The following is a 21,481-nucleotide window of genomic DNA, read 5'->3' as shown; positions in this document are numbered from 1 at the left end:
ACAGCGATGTCTAGCAATCGCCCTGAGTTCCCACACCCTCCACTAACCCAGAGGATCCCCATCATGTACTCCCCCAGTGAGGGTGACGCTGGGAATTCCAGCTGCTGAAGGGACCTTCTACGTCACTGGTTAATTAGGAACAGAGGGAGCTTTTTAATCCAATCATTTGCAAATTAATAGAGTAATATACCAACATAATATCCTCCTTTACAAGATGATAATCTTGAGAAAAATTTGTACATGAATCATATGGAACATTTTTATTGCTAATTTATCCTTTGACAATATACAAAGACTACCCAGTTCTAGGTGGTGATTGCTTTGTATTCAGATTGATTTACAAAATTTCACCACATAATAGGAACTACCTTTAAGAAAAAATAGCATTGGTCCGATTCTATAAAGGTCATTAGGATAAACTCAACCCTATAAAAGATCTTAGGCCCATTGTTCCCAGGTTTATTATTATTAACTACATTATGACTCCAAGGCCCATACGTAATGCCTAGTTCTGAATGTGCATGGTCAATTTGAAGTAAGACAATCGAATTAGATGGGCAGAGACCGTGGAGGACCCACACGGTCCTCTGAACCTCTATAAGAGGTGTATGTGAGCCGCTGGCCAGCCGCACCCTAGAGCTGGACCATGCTTCATCAGTGGAGCCCCCGGGGACCCACCACGCCACGCATAGATCCTCCACGAGAACACAAGGCCGTCTCAGAACCAGGCAGAGGGAGGAGTCACGGTAGCCGCTGGTAGTAAAAACTGGTTTCATTTCTTCAAACTTTTGCCTTTTCCTTTTTTTGGTTCCTTATCTTTTTCTGGTTTTGATGACTTTGTGGATTTTGTCTTTTTCTGTTGGAGGGAAAAGACATACAAAAGGGTTAACTGTGTTTATGAGCAAATGAAATAAGCTTTTCTCAACAATAAACTTGCCCATTATCTCAGTTACAGAGATGCTGCAAACAGCCGGTTGTTACTGCTATCTCTGATGAGCTCACCTTTACTAACGGGGCTGGCTGAAAGACAGCAGTGAAAACTGCAAAGCTACTTAGGTTCTAAGACAGGATATGTCCCGCAGGTATGGGAGTTTCTTGGGTTTAAACCATGGCTTAGAAAACTTGAGCTCATACAAAGATAGCAGTATTTACAGTTAGAATTTCAGCTTCAGCCTAGCGATCTAAACTTATTCATTTGTGAAAGGGAAAAGCAGGCATAATAACACAGCTTCACATGTCCCTATCAGACTAGACAGCACAACAGTGAGAAGCCACTCTATTCCTACCTTGCATATCCAACAAGAAGCAAAAAGCAAACAGCAGCAAAGCTCAGAAAATGCTCACTAGATTCCTTTGCCTTGGCCAAGGACAATGGCAGTTTTATTCTGAGAAGTTCTATAGGCAACTGAGTGGCAAAACACAACAGGAGTAACAGGGAGAAGTGCATTTGTTAAATGTGCTTCTCTATGAACAGCTGAGGCAGAAGGATTGCAAGTTCAAGGCCAGCATGTACTATATATAAACTGTGTATGTGGATGAGAAAGCATACACCAATGGCTTCTTTTCTTCCTATAGAACACACAATCATCACCACGATGGTCCATTTTCTTACTATGTGACTCTTACACTATTAAAAAAAAGTATAAAAATGAACCACCCACCTCCAGCACCCTCTGAAGTGAGTTGAGCGTACTCTGCCCCTTGCTGAATGGCCTACTGTTCACCTAGCACATTACACAGGGGAAGAAACCATTATGATGACATGCTTCTGGTAGGTGAGGCTCCTACCTTGATCATGGCATCGTTCTCTAGAGCATCCTGCTCTTTCTCGTCAGACTGCGAGTCGTCTTCCCGTAACTCTTCGTTGTCTTCAGGGTCCACTCCTGGGCCTGTGCTGGACCTGGACGTCCTTACTACCGGAAGTGCGTATGGGGTGCGGTGGGCCTCCTTGTTGTAAGCCCTTGTGAAGGCTGCTTTCACCTAAAGGAAAGGAGCAACAGGAGGTGTTAAAACCTAAAGGCCAAACAACTCTTTTGAATCTTTTTTTTTTTAATTTTTATTGTCAAACAGAGAGGTTACAGTACAGAGAGGTTACAGTTTCATACATTAGGCATTGGATACATTTCTTGTACTGTTACCTCCTCCCTCATTCCCCCCTCCCCCCTTCTTTTGAATCTTTAGCTCTCAGAGCCCCTTGAAGCCATGTCGAGAATATTTATGCATGTATACCTAAGTGGAAGTATATGCATTTTTCTACGGAGAAGTTCTGTATTTTTCTGGCCCATAACTCAAGATTAAGAACCCGTATCTGAGAACTATAGGCAAAAACAAACCAAAAGTCATCTTAAGTCATATTTTTACATATTCAGCACTCTCCTCATTTCTACAAAGTAATAAGCAAAACTAGTCTGTGAAAAAACTGAAAAGGGCTCGAGAAGATCCAGGTTGGCTTTCAGTACAAAGCATGTTACCTTTATTTACCATGGTTCTAGCTGTTGCTTCAAAGTGTCTAAATGTATCCTAGAATAAGTCCATGAATCCTAACAACGGATGTCTACTGTGAATTTTTACTAATAAGTATTAAATCCGTCAAAATTCTCAAGAGGGCAAGCCACAGGAAAGCTGTCCTCTAATAGCGTATCGCACAGACACACAACTGAGCACTACGGGGCACTCAGCTATGGCACACTTATGTCACTCAAGCTCAAAGACAGGACATGGTTTATACAGTAGACTATGGGAAAGGAAGTTATAAAAATCCCCGGACAGTAAACACTTTCACTGATAGAATCTACACCAGCCCCTCACACTCACTTCCCAGGTACATTCCTCTAGAAGGAATGCATTTTTCTTTGCTCTCAGACTCGAAGACAAGATAAAAATAAAAAATGCTAGCTGGGGCTGGGAATATGGCCTAGTGGCAAGAGTGCTTGCCCATATACATGAAGCCCTGGGTTCAATTCCCCAGCACCACATATACAGAAAATGGCCAGAGGTGGCGCTGTGGCTCAAGTGGTAGAGTGCTAGCCTTGAGCAAAAAGAAGCCAGGGACAGTGCTAAGGCCCTGAGTCCAAGCTCCAGGACTGGCAAAAAAAAAAAGAGACAGGAAGATCATGGTTTGAGATTACCTGGAGAAGAAAAGTTTGAGACCCTTCCTCAACAGATAGCTAAGTGACAAGTACTGTCACCCTACCTACACAAGAGGCTGAGACTAGGTGGACAGCAGTTCTAAGCCAGCTTAGGCAGAAAAATCCCCAAGCCTTCATCTCAATGGAAGAAGCTAGGCGTGGTGGAATGCGCCTGTCGCCCCAGCCATGGCCAGAGGCCGAAAAATAGGCAAATCATGGTCCAGGCAAGTACATAGGCAAAAATGGAGACTATCTCAAAAATAACCAGTAAAAACAGGGCACTGTTTACTCATCTAAAATCCTAAGCTACTCAGAAAGGTGAGATCTGAGATTCATGGTGCAAAGCCAGCTCAAGCAGACAAATGTTTAAGAGTCTTATCTCCAATTAACCAGCAAAAAGATGGAAATAGATGTGTGGCTCAAGTGGTAGAAAAAGCCAAACAAAGCATGGGGTCCTGAGATCAAGCTCAGCACTGGCTGGTGCACACACACACATATACACAAATAACTAGTGCAAAAAAAGGGCTGAGGATGTGGCCCAAATGGTAGAGCACTTACCTAATAAGCACGGTACTGTAGGTACTACCAAAACAAGTAATCCATATACAAACTGTAGTCAAATATAGACTTGTACTGAAATCCTATCTTTGGAAAGCTTTTTTTAACAACTAAAACATCCTTGAAGTACAACCAAGACAAACTTCACCATGAATTCCAGGTCAGCCTGGGCTATATACAGAGACCCTGTCTCCAAAGAAATCAAACCAAACCAAAAACAAAGTGATGGAGAACCAATGAGCAACAAAATTTACCTTAGGATCCAGCTTGGAAAAGGGACTAGGTTTGCCACCCCAGCTGCTAATTTCCATTATATTCTCAAAGTCTTCTTTCATCAAATAATATGTATCCATAAGGGCAACTACATGCTGCACTCCTTCTACACCCTGTGAAGTCAGGGGCTGCACAAGTGCGTCCCGGACGTGAGACAGATAGTCCATGTTCACAGTCCTTTTGCTGGAGTAAGTTCTGAAACCAAAAGACAAACCTACTGTCAGAGGCAGCCTATCACCCACGGGCCGTATTGTACACAGCAGCGCGAGTCCAGCAGGCAGGCAGAGTTCAATGTAGAGGAGCGGCTGCTATGTAACAGCTGCCTGCCTGCTGGTGAGTCTGTGGTCCCAAGGAGCCTGTGCTGAGGAAAATGCGCATGCTCCGGTTGTGGAGTTCAGAACATCATTCTCCAAAAATGTCACCCTCCTTCCAATAAAGACATGCTGCCTTTCAACATCTGAAGCCTTCACTTTATTATGCAGATTAAGCACATGGAGAAGATCTAATCAGAGCTCCAAGCTGGAAATCCAGCTCTGGGAAAGGCGAGCAGTCAGAGATTCATGACAATCAGGAAACATCAGACGTAATTCAGAAAGAGGAGAAAAATTGAAAAAAACAAACAAACAAAAAAACACCAAAAAACACCAAAAACCCAAGTCCTCATAACGAAGTCCCATTACCGCGTGCGGGACGCAGCCCTGCTGGGATGGCGGCTTGACGGGGCCCACAGCTCCATGAAGAGCCACACTCGAGCGAGCCCCATTCACGGCAGACCTCAGATGGCCCATGAGAACAGACCGGCAAAGATCAGGACTAATGTTTAGAGAGGATAAAGTACTGCCAGCGGGCCAAACTAGGCTAGTACCAGAAAGAAGTTTAGATCCCAAGGTGGGAGAGACCGGGGTGTTATATAAGCAAAATAGGCATTAATTGGATACACAAAAAGTCAGGCAGGCTGTCATCAACTTCCAACGGGTGGTCAATTCTTTTCTAGTTGTGCAGGAATCACAACACAATTGTGACTACACCTTCTTATTTAAAAAACGTCTGTGGGCCACTGCTAAAATTCAGAGAGCTCCACCCGGCCGGCCCCCAACTCACATTCCCTGACAGCCCCACCAGGCCACATTCGGCAATGGGGTGCCAGAAAGTGCCTTTGCCAGGAGGGGACATAGCTCAACTCAAGGCTGCAGCTGTAGTGCAACAGAAAAACAACTTCACGGGTGACACCCTGGAAGGAGAGCGTGGGAGAAGGGTGGGGAAGGAGCTCAAAAGCAGGCAAAGGACACAGGAACGGGGGTGGACATGAAGAAGAGCCGAGATTCTAAGCTAAGAACCCAGGGACACATAGGTCTCAGCCTGTACCAGGAAAGTGAGGCTTTAACCTCCTTCACACTGTCAGGAGTTGGTGCTTGGGGGAGCTCGAGACCAGGGACAACGTTTGGTGCTAGGCATTGAGTGGGCATCAGTCTCAGCTCACACTAGGCAAGATAGCCTGGGGCTCCTGCTCCGACCACACGGGTGCTGGCCCACACCTGCACCTGCGGACTTAACCTGCAGCCAGCCTAGGACAAACTGTGGCTAAGGCTTCCAGCCAAGCCCCCACCAATGCAGACAGGAACGGCAGCAGCGGTAGAGTCAGGATCCACACAGAGGGGCCCAAAGGGCGTGCTTCAAACCAGCACCCCCAAAAAAACCAGCTGAGTGAGACACCTCTGCCAGTGTCACCTGGGGCCAAAGACAGGGCTAAAGGCCCCAATTTCAGAGATCCACCCCCAAATTCAGCCACCAGTGCGGAGTGAAAGGCTACCATTGCAGAGTACCACTGCTTTGTTTTTTTTGCCAGGCCTGGGGCTTGGGACTCCGGGCCTGGGCACAGTCCCTGACTTCTTTTTGCTCAAGGCTAGCACTCTACCACTTGAGCCACAGTGCCACTCCTGGCTCTTTCTATATATGTGGTGTTGAGGAACCGAACCCAGGGCTTCATGCATGCAAGGCAAGCACTCTACCACTAAGCCACATTCCCAGCCCCCCATTTACTTTTTGTGAAGCATATTTTAACAAAATTGAGGAACAAAGGAAAATACTCAGCGGGTGATTTAAACAAGGAGCTTCAGTGCATCTTCTGGGCTACAGAATCTAAATTTTTGTTTCTTTGCTGTACTGTGGTTTGAACTGCAGACCCCATGCTTGCTAGGCAAGTGCTCTACCACTTGGGCCAAGTCCAGCCCTTGACAGCTTTAGGTTAGGGCTTTGACTAGCTTCAGACTCAAATTCTATCTACAACTTCCCATTTAGCTGGGATGATACTCACCTGTTTGTTGATAAGGTATCCCTAACGTTTTGCCCAGACTGGACTGAAACTACAACCTTCCTGATCTCTACCTCCTGAATAGCTGGGATTATAGGCATCAGCCAAACCACCTGGACTAATTTTTTTGGGTGGTGGTGATACTGTTGGTTTGAACTCTGGGCCTCACACTTGCTAATAAGCATATGCTCTACTGCTTGTGCCATGCCTCCAGCTTTAAAATTATTTCTTGAAAGCCGGGCATCGGAGGCTCATCAGGAGGCTGAGATCTGAGGATCATGGTTCAAAGCCAATGCAGGCAGGAAAGTCTGTGAGACTCTTATCTCCAATTAACTACCAGAAAACTAGAAGTGGGGCTGTGGCTCAAGTTGTAGAGTGCTAGCCTTGAGCTGAAGAGCATAGGGACAGTGATAGCACCCAGGCCCAGAGTTCAAGCCCCATAACCGACCAAAAATTTTTTTTATTTTTTGAAATTTCTTCTGATTTTTTATATATTTTATTTTTACCATACTTGGTTAAAGCCACATATAATGGATTCACAAGGTAGACTTGCTATAGAGGAATTTATCCAGGGTAACTAATTACTTAGCAATAAAACCAAACAAAACCCCAAATTTTTAAGACTCACTGTGTTCTGAGTAAAAAATAATACCTCAAATCACCACAAGAAAATGACAGAAGTGGTATGATTGTGCTTACCGAAGACTCATGTGCAGTGCAAGGTCCTGAACCAGGCGGTCGTGTCTGCCTGTGGTTGAGTGCTTCCCCAGCCAGCTGGGGAAGGAGGGGAACTGGCTCATGTACCCCCTCATCAACTCTCCAGGAAGAACACTGGCGTAAATAGCCTGAAAAAAATCAATTCAAATCTAGGTTTTAATTTGCTACAGTTTCTTTAGTTTTGTTCTCTGGCTAGATCTGGTTTGAATGTGAACAGCACAGTCTTCCTGTGTTTTAAGTTAACCCCCATTATGAGGCATGAAGAAGGTATAAAGGTAATTCAACCTTATGGCGTAGAGAGGCAAGGCAGATTCTGGGTAGTGACTTGGATTAATGAGGTCATGAAGGTAGAGACTCCACTATAACTGAAGCCTGGTAGCTTTATAGTACAGAGATAGAAAACAACAACATACATACTCTTCATGAGCCTATGGGATGGCTTGTGCTACCTCCGTACTTGGCCAACTATCCTCCAGAGCTGTGAGCTAAATACATCTCTCTTAAGTTCCTAAATCTATGGTACTGTACTACATTTATAGGAAAAATGGACTAATATAGTCTGTGGGAAATGAAGTGATGTCCCAGTGCCTATTTTCAGGGCAGTCAGGCCCTTCCCCTGATCTACAGATGTGGGGAACCTGTCCCAGAATAAGCAACAGACTGCGATCAACACCGTGGACCAAAACATGTTCATACTGTATCCTTGGCCAACTGAGCACATGCCTTTGCCTCACAAGTACCATGTCTCAGCACTGGTTAGCTTAAGCAACTGATAGCACAGCAAATTCAAGTGTGGAAAACTTAAGAGAATGGCATTTCAGAATGAACCTTTAAAAAAAAAATCTCTGTAGATGTTTTCACTGTATGAAAGGCTAGAGTTATACTCTCTGTCACACACACACACACACGCATGCGCTTTGGTTACACTGGCTTTCTTATTTTCCTGCATCCATTTACATAAAAAGCATTTTTGAAACTGGAAAATATTTTAATCTGTAACAGATTATATTTTTGCCACAAACATAATATTCGTCTGGTATTTTAAATACTTGCAGGGGACAAAAGCTGCTTTGTTCTCTCTAGCTGAAGCCCAGTGTGTGCTTTAAGGAGAACCCACGCTTACCTGAGTGGGCAGAAGGCTCCAATTTTGCTTACTCCGGATCTGACTATCTACGAGGTCACCATCGCATATGCTATCTGCCGCTCGGCTCAAAAGCATCAAGTGCTTTTTCATGTCACCCCTGCAGGAGAGAGGCAGCCTAGATTACACCACTCTCCACACCCCACCTCTCCTCCCCAAACATCTGGCCTCAGCAGCACCGGGAGGGACCCTAATCCTGCCCTCCACTAACTGGGAATGCTCACCCCGCAGCTATAGGCTTCACGTGCAGGTAATTCTCCTGGACAAAGAGGGGTGCTATTGAATAGTCATGGAAAAAGAGATCTGATTTGTCCATAAGTGACATGTGGGCAGTCTCCTCCCCGGCTGCAAACACTTTGCGGGCAACATCAAATGGGCCCTGAAAAGATGAAGGGCACACCTGTTAGAATGAGCAAAACCTAGAACATGGACCTCAAGCGCTGGCAAGGATGTGGTGCAACAGGCACAATCTCTGACTGCTGCAAGTGGTAGAGCCACTCTGCTAGTGTTGGACAATTCATCTAAAGCTCAACATGCTCTTCCCATCTGCAGTCATGACCCTTGCTAGTCACTCAAATGAATAAAACCTGTGCACACTGTTTACAGCAGTTTTGTTTATAATTGCCAAAAGCTAGAAGCAGCAAAGATGTCGTTCAATAAGTAAATGGACACATAAACTGTGGTATACCCAAACAAGGGACTAATACTTGACTTTTTTTTTTCTAAAGATCCTCTATCAAGCCATGAAGATGAAGGAATCTTAACTGTATCTAATTGTGTGAAAGAAGCCAACCTCAAAAGGCTCATAATTTCCACTATAACAGTATTCTGGAAAAGCAAAAACTAAAGAGAGGAAAAACACTAGTGGTTGTCCAGGGTTGAGGAAGTTGGAGGATGACAAAAAGACACAGAGTAAGAGGATCTCTGGGCCAGAACAAGTAGTCTAATATTAGAGCAAGTGACACATGCCATCATATACTTGAATGCACTTGAATGGCTGCAGAAAGTAAGAAACAGGAACTTCTTTTACCAGTTTGATATCCTTCTTGGCCCGATGAGAGTCAGCTTTGGCCTGGTCATAGGTTAGTGCCTTACTTTGTGCACTCCACATACTCAGATTGTGTAAAACCTGAAAGAAACACAAATAAATAAGACAAGGCAAAGAGAAGAAAGCACAGCAACCTCTCCTTACAAGTTTGAAGGAATTAATTCACAAGAACCAACAATTGCCACATAATATACATTTAACTCACCTGTCTGATATCTTGATTGGCTCCCAAAATCACTTCATTCATAGCTGGAGGGGGGATCTTTAAACCCTCCTTATATGCAATAGACATCATAGCACCCTGAAATTGACAAGAAAGAATCCTTCAGCATTTTTTTTTTAGTTTATATGCTGACCTTTAAAAAATACTTATCTGATGTTTTTTTTTAAATCAACACTTAAACAGAACAGTGTGGTGAAGAAAAGAAATTCTAATTTTACCTTAATCTGTTCAACCCGAGGTCTTTGAAAACGAAGATCAAAACAATAATGAACCAAAGAGCGAATCTTGGGGTGGTTTCTATCATTGCACATACAAATAATGGGAATTTTAGTATGTTTTATCAGGCCAATTAATTCCTAAAAGACAAAGTTTCAACATAAAAACATTTTTAAAAGAAGTAAATACCATACCATGTATTTCAACTTTTAAGAATCTTCTAAAAAATATGCTAACTGCTAGAAATAACAATGCACACAATTAAATACTGTTTTAAATGGAAAAAAATCGGCTGAAAACGTGTAGGGCTTTCATTTACCTGAATCCCTCCTCTGTCCTCACTGCCTGCCATGCCATCCACTTCATCCATGATGAGCGCATGCTTCGCGCTGCCTGAAGCGGCTCCATCTGGCCCACCTGACACACGGACAAGAACACAGTCACAGGAGGTCTCCAACAACTTCAAAACCTACAAGAGTAGTAAGTAAGCCTTCCCCTGCATCCCCAACTTCTTCTCAGAGGTAACCATCCTTCACATACCCTTTAAAAACTCTCTATACATACTAAAATCACTGCACAATATACACCTTGGTTTTGTCATTTCACATAATTTGGTGATTAACTTGTTCCTCATCTACAGATATACAACATTTCATTCTTAAGGCAACTTAATATAGCTTGGCATATGTCATTACTTAATCACAGCCTACTGATGAAAATAATATTAAGAGATTGCCAAGCTTTTGCTATGTTATATTTAATATCTCGATATGTCTGTATGTACCTATGTCATTTTGCACATCTACAAATACAATAGCTACAATCCAGAAATTGTCATTTCCAGGTTGGAAGGTGTGAAAAATATAGTTTGAGAAATACTACTAGGCTGCTCTCCAGAACTGTCCCAATTTGCATCCCACACCTGTGTAAAAGTAACATTACCTGAGCAGCTTCTCTCGAACAATAATTTTCTACCATTGCAAGAACCAAAGGCTAGGTGCAGTGCTCACGCCTGTGATCCTAGGCTGAGATCTGAGGATCAAGACCCAAAGCCAGCCTGGGCAGAAAACACTGGAGACTCTTTTATCTCCAATTAACCAGCCAAAAAGCAGCTGTAAGTGGAGCTGTGGCTCCAGTGGTAGAGTGCCAGCCTTGAGAGAAAAAGCTAAGGGAGAGCGCTCTGGCCCTGAATTTTTTTGTACTGACAAAAACAAACGAAAGAGCAAAATTCAAGTGTCCCAGCAATTGTGATAGGCTCTAAATAGATTCATCTCAGTCCTTTGAGCATCTCCATTTTCCCCATAAACTCGGGCCTCTAGGACTACTCGCCACATCTGAACCCAGTAAGCATTTTCACATCATGTCTTTCTGTCCATCTCCAAACAGCTTTCTCACTCACTCCTCAAGGCTTCTCAAAAAAGTTCACCCTTGGGCTGGGAATGTGGCTTAGCAGTAGAGTGCTTGCCTAGCATGCAAGTAGCCCTGGGTTTGATTCCTCAGCACACATACACAGAAAAGGCCAGGAGTGGCACTGTGGCTCAAGTGGTAGAGTGCTAGCCTTGAGTAAAAAGAAACCAGGGATAGAGCTCAGGCCCTGAGTCCCAAGCCCCAGGACTAGCAAAAAAAAAAAAAAAAGTTCACCCTTTTACCAGAAGCTTAGAGTGCCCCAAACACAAGTATTTCTTATCTGCAGCTGCATTCCCTCAGACACCACACTGCATTTCCTTCCTTTCTTCACAGAATTTATCTATGTATCTTCTAAACATGTAAGAAAAACACTGAGAGAGGTGCACGTACAAATTTTAGCACATCGTCAGAAACCACTAAAGCTTTAAAAAGTATAACCACTGCCCCATAAGAGCCTTATTTTCTTGACAACCCCACAATTTTAGGAGGAGGCTTGTCATGTGGTAGTATGTACTGCTGGTTAGTGTTGAAATAGACTTGTATTGTCTTATATAACAACAACAACAACAAGTTGAATAGCCACCTACCTGAATAAAAGCCTTTGATGCTGGTATTATTTAGTGATTCAGCTACAATTGCCTTCAAGCTATTCTTGCTCCGAGTGTCACTAGCATTTAATTCTACATAGCTGTATCCCAGTTCCTAATTAAAATATTGGAAAGCATTACTATTTACAATGTAAAGTAACTCCCTTCCTCCAAAAAAAGGCTATACAAAAAAGAAAAATCACATACACTATGGGTAAAATATAAAATGATAGCAACAGATAATAAATAAGCTTAACTGTAATATGACTCACATTCTAGACATTTCTAAAGTATCAAGTATACATATAGCCCACACACAGAAACACACACAAATAGTCTTTTTTTTTGGCCAGTCCTGGGGCTTGGACTCAGTGCCTGAGCACTGTTCCAGGCTTCCTTTTGCTCAAGGCTAGCACTCTACCACTTGAGCCACAGCGCCACTTCCAGCTTTTTCTGTTTATGTGGTACCAAGGAATCGAACCCAGGGCTTCATGGAGGCTAGGTGAGCACTCACTACTAAGCCACATTCCCAGCCCACAAATACAGTCTTTAAACCTCAGCTGATACACTAACCTAGAAGAGCATATTTAAACACGCAAACTTTCTAATTTGCTTTAAAGTCCCTTAAAAATTAAATATAATCCCAAGAATTCAATATCAGATACAGAATCAAGGTAATTCTGGCCTCTTCAAGATAAATTACAAAATTTCCTTCTTTATCAGAAAACTGCAAGTTATTCTTATTCATTTTATAAAATTGATCAACTACGAAAGTGTCTTACTTTAAATTACCAAAAACATCATGACAATGAGGAAGAATTATGTTCACAAATGTAGGGATTAGGAAAATATTGTTTTGTTTTTAATGTGAGAAATATAAACATTGATATATAAATGTTATGCTCTGATCCATACCAACCAAGACTAGAAGAAACACTAACTTAGAAATCCAGCAGCTACTATTCTGATATTGTATTAACTGTTTCTCTTGAGTGGCCAGGCAAATCAAGTCCTTGAGAAGTCTAGAAATCCAACAGCCACAGAAACCAGAAGGAAGAAGGGAAGAGCACACATCAGGGAGGGACAGATACCCCGACTCAACTGCCATCTCATCACCTGCTTTTTTCAGCCAGTTTCCCTTGTCACATGAGCATAACAGAACATATAGAACTACAAAGGCACATAAGGTATTTATATCTTTTCATGCCTGTAACATGTATTTGTAGAACAGACAGAGTATCCCTGAATTGAAATGCTCAGGACCCTGAAGTGCTTCAGGTTGCAGAGGTTTTCATATTTTGGAATAGTTACATATACTTTACTGGTTGAGCAACCCTAACCCAAAAATCTGAAATCTAAAATGCTCCAAATCTGAAAGCAATGCTAGGAGTTTGAACTCTGGGTCTTGTGCTAGTTAGACAGGCACTTTACCACTTGAGCCATCCCCTCAGCCCCAAATCTGGATAGTTTTTGAATGCCAATATGTCACTAAAAAGTTTTAAAGCTGGGCATGGTAGCTCACAGCTCACACCTAGAATCCTAGCTACTTGTGAGGCAAAAATTAGGATCTTAATTCACGGCCAGCACGGGCAAAAAGTTCAAAAGATCCCATTTCAACTAATAAAAAGCTGTGTACACCTTATAATTCCAGCTATAGAATAGGAGGATCACAAGTCCAGACCAGCCTAGACAAAAAGCAAGACCCTATTCAAAATGTAACTAAAGCAAAAAGGGCTGGAAGTGTAGCTCAGGTAGTTTAGTGCTTGCCCAGAAAGTTTAATCCAATACTAAAAACAAACAAACAAACAAAAAAAAAACCAACTTTTGAGTTTAGAGCTTTAACAGGAACAGAGAATAGTGATGTATGCGCCTCATGAGTCCAGGGCCAGTCAAAGCTTTATAATGAGATCCTATCTCAAAAAAAAAAAAATTTCAGGTTTTCATATTAAGAATGATTAACCTACATCTAAAAGCTAAGTACACCCCAGTGCTTAGCACACTGATTGGCTCACAGGGGAATACTATCACATTATGTGAGTCCCCTTCTAAGACAGCCATACTCTGAAAACACTGAACAGGAAATATGAGAAATAAACAATACTGAAGTTTCACATTTGCCACTGTGAATAATGTAAGGAAATCTCAAGCTGCCCCAGACAGAAACCATCCCTGTTCAAGTCTATCTGTGCCAACAAACTACTTACCTGTTAATTTTACAAAAACATACACAGCAGGTTTACATACACACACCAATTATACACTCATTCACCAGCACACAGTTATCCCTCCACAGGGGCACACTAATGTTTGTCTTTCCAAGGACACACTCACCTGACACACCAGAGAGGCTGTGGTGGTTTTCCCAATACCTGGAGGGCCTGAGAGCAACGCTGCCTTAAAACTAGAGCCATCATCTTTGCCAGCACATTTACCGAACTTGGCCACTAAGGAAAAAGAAGTTGCAGAGAGTTTGGGTTACCAAAGTACCTAACAGAAGCACGGGAACCGCAGTGGTTGTGATGACTTGCCCACATACAGCAGCTCTCACTTTAGTCCTAAATTTGCAGACTATTTTCTACGAATTATACATAGTAACTTCCTCATCTCAACCCAAACTTAAAAACTCATGTTCAAACTCGTCTATAAAACTGTCATTCAATGAACTTCCTTTCCAACACACACTCACCAGTTTGCAGGAAAATGCTGTGCCTGCAACTGCCACACAAGACTGAGAACCCACTCCCCATGGGTACTGGCACAGAGGTGGACCCAATGGACAGAAACCACCAAAGCAGAGGTTCATCAAGCCTCCCAAAGTAAGTCATCCATTGTGCAGGCCGGGCTTTCGGGCTGCCTGACCTGAGGCACATCTCGGCTGTCTCCTCACCCACCCCTATGGCCTTGGCACACTTTCCTTCCCCACCCAATATCAACCTCTACTTTCCCCTAGGTCTCCCACCACTAGGGCTCCAAGTCCTAGCAGGGCTATCCTTTCTGCCAGGGATGGGAGCACACCTTCTCTTCCCTGACCAAACCCCACCAGCCCCTCTACACCCTATACTCACCCCTGTAATGACTGGCTCAGGGCACTTTAATGGTTCATTCTCAGTTGCCCCACTGTGTGGAGGCTCCTGAGGAGGCTGCTTTATTCACAGCAGCTCCAGGGTCTACTACAGCACCTGGATTCAGTAAGCTAAGGCTTGCTGATGGGTGAAAGAACCAACGTTAGCCTTGCACCCAAGTGTGTAACCGAGCAATTACATGCCGACAGACACACACGAATGAATGAAGTTGTAAAAATCACCATGCTTTTTCTCTTCAGGCGAAGTCTTGTGCCAGTTTCGGAGCCAGCGGAGAAGCTTATTGGCACAACTCTGATCGCCTTGCTGTCCAATTATGGTCTTGAGCGAGGTTGGCTTGTATTTATCCACCCAGAGCAGATTTTCCACTCGGTTTTCACTGCTGTCATCAGCCAGACCCCGCGCCTGGCTGTCGCCATCTGCCTCCTTGGCCACCTGCTCGCTCAAGTGCAGGCCTCTTGGGAACACGGTTGCTCCTTTTGTTTCCTTTTTTACTGCCTTCCTAGGGCTGTCCTTTTGGGGAGTCAACTTGTTCTTTTTAGATTCTGATTCCTTTTTGCTTGGACTACTTTTTCGTTTTCCTTGGTTATTTTTTTTAGGTGTCCTCTCCGATTTGGTTTTCTCTTTTTTCATCTTAAAAAGTCAAAAAGTGAAAGAAAAAGAAACTTGAGACACAGAATTTCTGCTAAACATACTCCACAGAGGGCAATCTGAAGTATCCATGTGACCTACTGCATCTTAGCTTCTAGTCTTTCCACAATGGACTGAGCTGTTTATAGAAACCATCACTTTCTAAACTCCATAACCAACGATCCGGCTACCCCAGAGGTGGAGACAGAAGCCTCATAAATTCAGCCTAGAGAAAGTTAGCAAGATCTACCTCAAAAACAAGAACATAGGGCTGGGGATATAGCCTAGTGGCAAGAGTGCCTGCCTCGGATACACGAGGCCCTAGGTTCGATTCCCCAGCACCACATATACAGAAAACGGCCAGAAGCGGCGCTGTGGCTCAATTGGCAGAGTGCTAGCCTTGAGCGGGAAGAAGCCAGGGACAGTGCTCAGGCCCTGAGTCCAAGGCCCAGGACTGGCCAAAAAAAAAAAAAAAACAAGAACATACTTTTTTGTAAAGTATAAGCACTCTGATTTCAGTTTCAGAAAAAAGAGAATAATAAGGGATTTTTGTTGTAGTTTTGTAACTAGTTACAAGTTAATGTCTCCACAAAAACTTGTATATAAATTTACATACCAGTGTTGTTTATAAAGATGGAAACCCAAATGTCTATCACAGATGACTAAACAAAAAGTAATTTGCACAGTGGAACATTAATCATTAAAAGGAGTGAAGTACTAATATATACTACAACATAGGTGAACTTTAACATCATTAGGCTAAGCCAGGGCAGCAGAGGTCCATGCCAGGAAAATCTGTGAGATCTCCCATTAACCACTAGAAAATGAAGTGGTGCTGTGGCTGGAAGTGGTAGAGTGAGCAAAAGATCTCAGCACCCAGGCCTAAGTTCAAGCTCCCCAAGCAACTGGCCAAAACAAACAAACAAAAATCATTAAGCTAAGTGAAAAAATTAGACACGAGTTCACATAGTATATGGATTTATTTATTTAAAGTGTCTGAAATAGGCCAGACCTCAGACAAAAGTAGACACACGACTTAGCAAGTGGAGACCCTGAATTCAACCCTACTACTGTAATAAGCAAACAACCCCTCAGAGACAAAGTAATGATTATGAGGGGATAGGGATGAGAAATAACTAAGGAATTAGTAAGGGACTGCTTTTACTTTTTGGTGAGGGAAGAGATGGTTGTGGAGATGGAACTCAAGACCACCTGGGCCACAACCAAAGTACTTTCACTTTTAGTTTGTTTTTCAGATAAGACCTTACATTTCTGCCCAGGCAACCTAAGTAAGCAGTCCTCCTATCTTTACTTTCCAAGTAGTTGGGATTATAGGCATGTGCCACACACCAGGCAGGACTATTAGAATGACAATGTTATGAATTGTGAGGGTTGCATGGCTTTGTAAATAAACTAAAAAACATGACTTACACTATTTTCTAAGGGCAACTTTTTTTTGGTGCCAGTGTTCAGGATGAACTCAGGGCTTATACACTGTTACACAGCCTTTTTACTCAAGGCTGGAACTCTACCATGTGAGCCACAACTCTTCTTCCAACCTCCCCACCCCCCTTTTTTGGTGGAGGTTAATTGTAGCCTCAAAGATTTTCCTGGTGAGGCTGGGCTTGAACCTTGAGCCGTAATCCTCAGATCTCAGCCTCCTGAGTAGCTAGAATTACAAGCATGATCTAGGTGATAACAGAATCCAGAGCCATCAGCATATGGCTCACCAGGTAACTTTTTTGTGTCCCTGAGCTTTTGTGCTCAAAGTTAGTGCCCTACCACTTAAGCCATAGCTCCACTTCTAGGTTTTTTTGATGGTCAATTGGAGAGTGGACTTTCCTGCCTAGGCTGACTTCAAACTGCAATCTGAATATCTCAGCCACCTGAGTAGCTAGGATTATAGGCATGAGCCACTGGCGCTCAGCATTACACTCTTTCAATCAAATAATTGACAGTGATATCAAAATCATACAGTGCACTGAGATGGGAGAAATGATCAACCAAACTCAACTGAGACATTCTATAAGACAACGGACCAGCACTCATCAGAGGTGTCAAGGTCCTGAAGGCAACAAGGAAAGACTAAAGAATTGTTATGGACTGGAGGAGAATAAGGCAGCACAGCCCAATGTGGTGTGGGGTACTAAAACACAATGAGGTAACTGGAGAAGACACTAAGTTCCACTATTTTGTGTATGTATATGTGTATCATTATGGCATCAATGTTGACTTCTCCTGTTTTTACAATTTTACTATGGTACATGATCCAAATTATCCCCTAGGATAAACCAAGTGGACCTCTTTGCCATTTCAGTGACAGTGCAGAAGACAGGCAGGTATGAAAGGTGGAATGACTGAGTATAAATAAAACTAGGAGAAGCAGAGACAGAACGTTACAGGGTTCTGCTGGTATTACAGTCTCTGGATCCACCAGTTTATAACAAGCTATTCAAGCCACTAATTTTCCCTTCTCCTAAAACCAATATAGGCTGGTTTCTGTTGCAACTGGAAAAGTTCCAATATAGTTCTAATTGATGAATAATTTATCATACTGATAATGCATAACAGAATTATTTAAAGAACACAAGGAATAACATCCATAGTAAAGTCAATGAAGGATGAGAAATGCACAGCATGGTTGGTACTTAAACAAGCTGTGTTTAATAAACACTGTCCTCTTTCTCATTCCTTCTGAGAAAAGTAGGGCAGCACATCAAACAAGGCATCCTAAAGTAGAATCCTTCAAGGCAAAGAACATAAAGTGTGCTCGTCTGTGACATAAGGGTTAATAAGCTCTCAAGAAATGGCATTGGGGACTGGGAATATTGCCTAGTGGCAAGAGAGCTTGTCTCGAATACATGAAGCCCTGGGTTCCATTCCCTGGCACCACATATATAGAAAACGGCCAGAAGTGGTGCTGTGGCTCAAGTGGCAGAGTGCTAGCCTTGAGCAAAAGGAAGCCAGGGACAGTGCTCAGTCCCGGAGTCCAAGGCCCAGGACTAGCAAAAAAAAAAAAAAAAAAGGCATTGTGTCCACTCACCATACACCTCCATGAAATGTTTCTATACACCAACTGAAATAAATCAGGTTCACTGTATACAAACCTCAGCTTCAACTGCTATTTCATACTTGGACTTTTTGCCTGGCATAGTTCGAATCAAATTCAATAGGCCATCTTCATCAATAATTTTTGTCCCCAAAGCTGCTGCCTGTTGGTTCAAAACACAAATCATCAAAACTATATCCTAATCTGTCTTTCTGTAAATAAAAAAGGTTTGGGTTTTACTGGTAGACTAGGTAATGTTGGAATGAACACACACATACACATACACGCACACTGAAAAAGTCTCACTAAAAAGAAAGAAAATGACTGGTGTTCCCTTAGAGTGGTAGTGGCAGAGAAAGTGTCACACAATTACTGTTGTGAAAAAAAAAAAAAAGGACAAAGCTACTAGGACCTACGTACAGTTCTTCCCCATCTTGTATGACTCAAATGGCAGATATTTCCCGCAACCTACTTCCCTATCCACAAGATTCTGATGTCCCTGGGTCTCCACATAATGAGTTTTATCTTACAACTGGCCCAGTGTGATCAGGGAATTCCTGCTCCTTCTCTACCTCCCTGGTAACTGACTGCTCATGGGAGTCTGGCCAATGAGAGGTGGAATTCTACAGGAGGTGTTTCTGGGTCAACAGCTGTCAGGTAGGCCACAGCTACTATGACACTTGTCACTGCTTCCTTTCTTACTCTGCAAGCACAAGGCAACAAGCTAACACAAAGATGACCGAAGGAGAATGGGACTAGCTGAGCCACGTTAAGCTGCTAAGCCATATCAGCAACTGCCTACCTCTGGAATTCTTGTGTAAGGAAAGTAGCCCAAGTTTGTTTAAATCAACTAGCTGTGAATTCTCTTACTTAGAACTAAACACAACTGTATCCAACAAAACCTTTGGTGGTAGTTCTTAGCACTTCCTAAAAAAAAACAAAAAACCTTAAGACAGTGACTCACACCTGTAACTCCTGCTGCTAGGAAGCAGAGATTGGAAGGAACACAGTTTGAGGCAAGTCTAGGAAAAAAGTTATTAATCTCAATTATTAAGCCACACACAGTAGTGCATGCCATGTTAGTAACATCTCAGCTACACAGGAGGCATAGGTGGGAAGACCAGAGTCTAATGCTGGCCCTGGACAAAAACATGAGACCTCTGAAAAATAACTAAAAAGTTAAAAAAAAAAAAAAGTCCTGGGAGTATGGCAGAACACTCACTTAACAAGTGTAAGCCCTTAGTTTGAACCCTGGTACAATAAACAAATAAACCATGCATATATAGAGAATACATACAAACACATAGAGCTAGAAGAAAAATAAAGCTGTGTTTCTTTCAAAAGATTTAAACTAGAATATATGAAAAAAGTCAACTCAAAGTCAACAGGAATTGTGTTTCCAACTGGAAAGGAACACCCTGGGGTCAAAGCCAACCACACTAAATTGGTATGTAAAGAATGATGTGAGACAAAGTGTTTTCCCCTCGCTGCCCAGTTAACTCTGTAAAGGCATTACCACAAACAGTCACATCACCAGCATGCCCAGCAAGCAGCTCTCACTGGGTGGGGACCCACCTTGTCACTCTTGGACTGTCCACTATCACGACCCATGACAAGGTAATTGGTTTTCTTGCTCACATTTCCTGTTACTTTTCCCCCATAACGTTCAATTAGAGACTTGGCTTCATCTCTTTCAATAGACTCCAGGACTCCTGTGATCACAAATATAAGGCCTTCCAAGCAGTTTTCAGCTCCCTGAAAACCAGAATGTTCAAGCAGGGTAGAAATTATATGGTAGCTTTCCAAAGAAATAGTTGGCATCAAAACTGCAGCAACTGATTTTTCTCATCTGACATCATAAATAACCTCAGCATGAAACACTGGCTGGAAATTTACAGGAAATAGGCAGAACCTGAAACTAAATCCTGAGAAAATCTTATGTAGCTAACATTTAATAAACACAAAAGGAGCAACAAGAAACATATATCAACTGTGAAACATATACCAATTGTGTTGGCAAAGCTTATCATAACTACTAAAACTGCTAGGAATGTAAAGGCAACAAGATCTTGACTGGAAAGATAACTCATCATTTAAGGGACACTGGCCATAACAATATGATCACACGTTTACATTTTTTACAAAAGATCAATAAAATTATTCATCCAAGTGAAATGAAAGTTATACATAGTAGAACTGAGATGAACACAGACTTTAAATAGGCTAAAGAAAGGCCAATGACTGCTCAAACAAGCTCACTCATCCCCATTCTTCTTAAGTGACAAAAGGAAATAGCAAGTTAGACAAAACTCCACATACAAGTCTCTATTATCACAAATCCCAATCATCAGTCTCCTGAGAAAGCTATGGCTCTCAACATTTTACTTATCCTAAGCAAGCAGTAATTCATAAAGTGCAAAAACATTCCTAATTTACAAATATGGTGACCACAACTTTTCTGTTAGCATTTCCTTATGTGAGAAGCACAGTACATACAGCCTGGGCCCATAGCACAGAGGGGCTCAGAGAGTAGCAAGCTCTCTTACTGCTCTTACCTTTGGTATTTCTTTAGAGCCCAGAGCTTTGGGACCTTCTCTATTTAAGTAACTTCGATAAGCTTGATAATTAGTGCGTTTCTTTTCTAAATCTTCTGGACTTACAGACTTTGAAAGAGGGAAAGAAAAATGAAAACTGTCTTATCAAATTCATGTAAAAAATACATTCCTAGAAATAATACACATTAAAGTCATGTATGTGCTTTACCCTGAAATTATGTTTCCACTACATAGCTATGCTCCAGCTTCAGGATATCTACCTGACAAACATTCCCATATCAGCCCCTCTCAAAGCTTCCTACTCTTAATAAAGGCTCGTACATCAGGGCAGATTGGAGGGAAAAGCCCATTTTCAGTTCTACATAAAGAAATGGAAACTTTTATTTCAGAAATTCATAGGAATTTTAAATTCTATTCCTGATTACCCAAGAAGATACCTGATGCTTACTATGGCCTAAAACTACCCCTGAAACTACCTTACATCCCATAGAGATATAAGCACTTTGGCCCATGAATTAAAGGCTTCCCTCAGTCAGCTCAAGTAAAGGGGTGGTCTTT

The 21,481-nt window shown here is 42.4% G+C and overlaps 1 protein-coding gene across 2 annotated transcripts in view; it reads right to left on the bottom strand.

Annotated features, from left to right (window-relative positions):
• Nucleotides 1-233: 233 nt before the first annotated feature.
• Nucleotides 234-21,481, bottom strand: part of Rfc1 (replication factor C subunit 1) — a 56,351-nt gene continuing 35,103 nt past the window's right edge. For both annotated transcript variants that reach the window (XM_048363972.1, XM_048363973.1), the window contains exons 10-25: nucleotides 20,924-21,031; nucleotides 19,944-20,123; nucleotides 18,427-18,531; nucleotides 14,914-15,322; nucleotides 13,941-14,053; nucleotides 11,610-11,724; nucleotides 9,935-10,032; nucleotides 9,618-9,755; nucleotides 9,382-9,477; nucleotides 9,159-9,257; nucleotides 8,353-8,507; nucleotides 8,111-8,228; nucleotides 6,970-7,115; nucleotides 3,941-4,154; nucleotides 1,789-1,980; nucleotides 234-856 (exon numbers count right to left, since the gene is read on the bottom strand). In XM_048363972.1, the coding sequence (XP_048219929.1) occupies nucleotides 773-856; nucleotides 1,789-1,980; nucleotides 3,941-4,154; nucleotides 6,970-7,115; nucleotides 8,111-8,228; nucleotides 8,353-8,507; nucleotides 9,159-9,257; nucleotides 9,382-9,477; nucleotides 9,618-9,755; nucleotides 9,935-10,032; nucleotides 11,610-11,724; nucleotides 13,941-14,053; nucleotides 14,914-15,322; nucleotides 18,427-18,531; nucleotides 19,944-20,123; nucleotides 20,924-21,031 (2,370 nt within the window). In that variant the 3' untranslated portion in view covers nucleotides 234-772. The remainder of the gene's footprint in view (nucleotides 857-1,788; nucleotides 1,981-3,940; nucleotides 4,155-6,969; nucleotides 7,116-8,110; nucleotides 8,229-8,352; nucleotides 8,508-9,158; nucleotides 9,258-9,381; nucleotides 9,478-9,617; nucleotides 9,756-9,934; nucleotides 10,033-11,609; nucleotides 11,725-13,940; nucleotides 14,054-14,913; nucleotides 15,323-18,426; nucleotides 18,532-19,943; nucleotides 20,124-20,923; nucleotides 21,032-21,481) is intronic.

This window comes from Perognathus longimembris, chromosome 16 (genome assembly GCF_023159225.1).
Source record: "Perognathus longimembris pacificus isolate PPM17 chromosome 16, ASM2315922v1, whole genome shotgun sequence".
In the NCBI taxonomy this organism is placed as follows: domain Eukaryota; kingdom Metazoa; phylum Chordata; class Mammalia; order Rodentia; family Heteromyidae; genus Perognathus; species Perognathus longimembris.
Note: the sequence above shows the minus strand (reverse complement) of the source record. Positions and strands in the feature narration are given on the sequence as shown.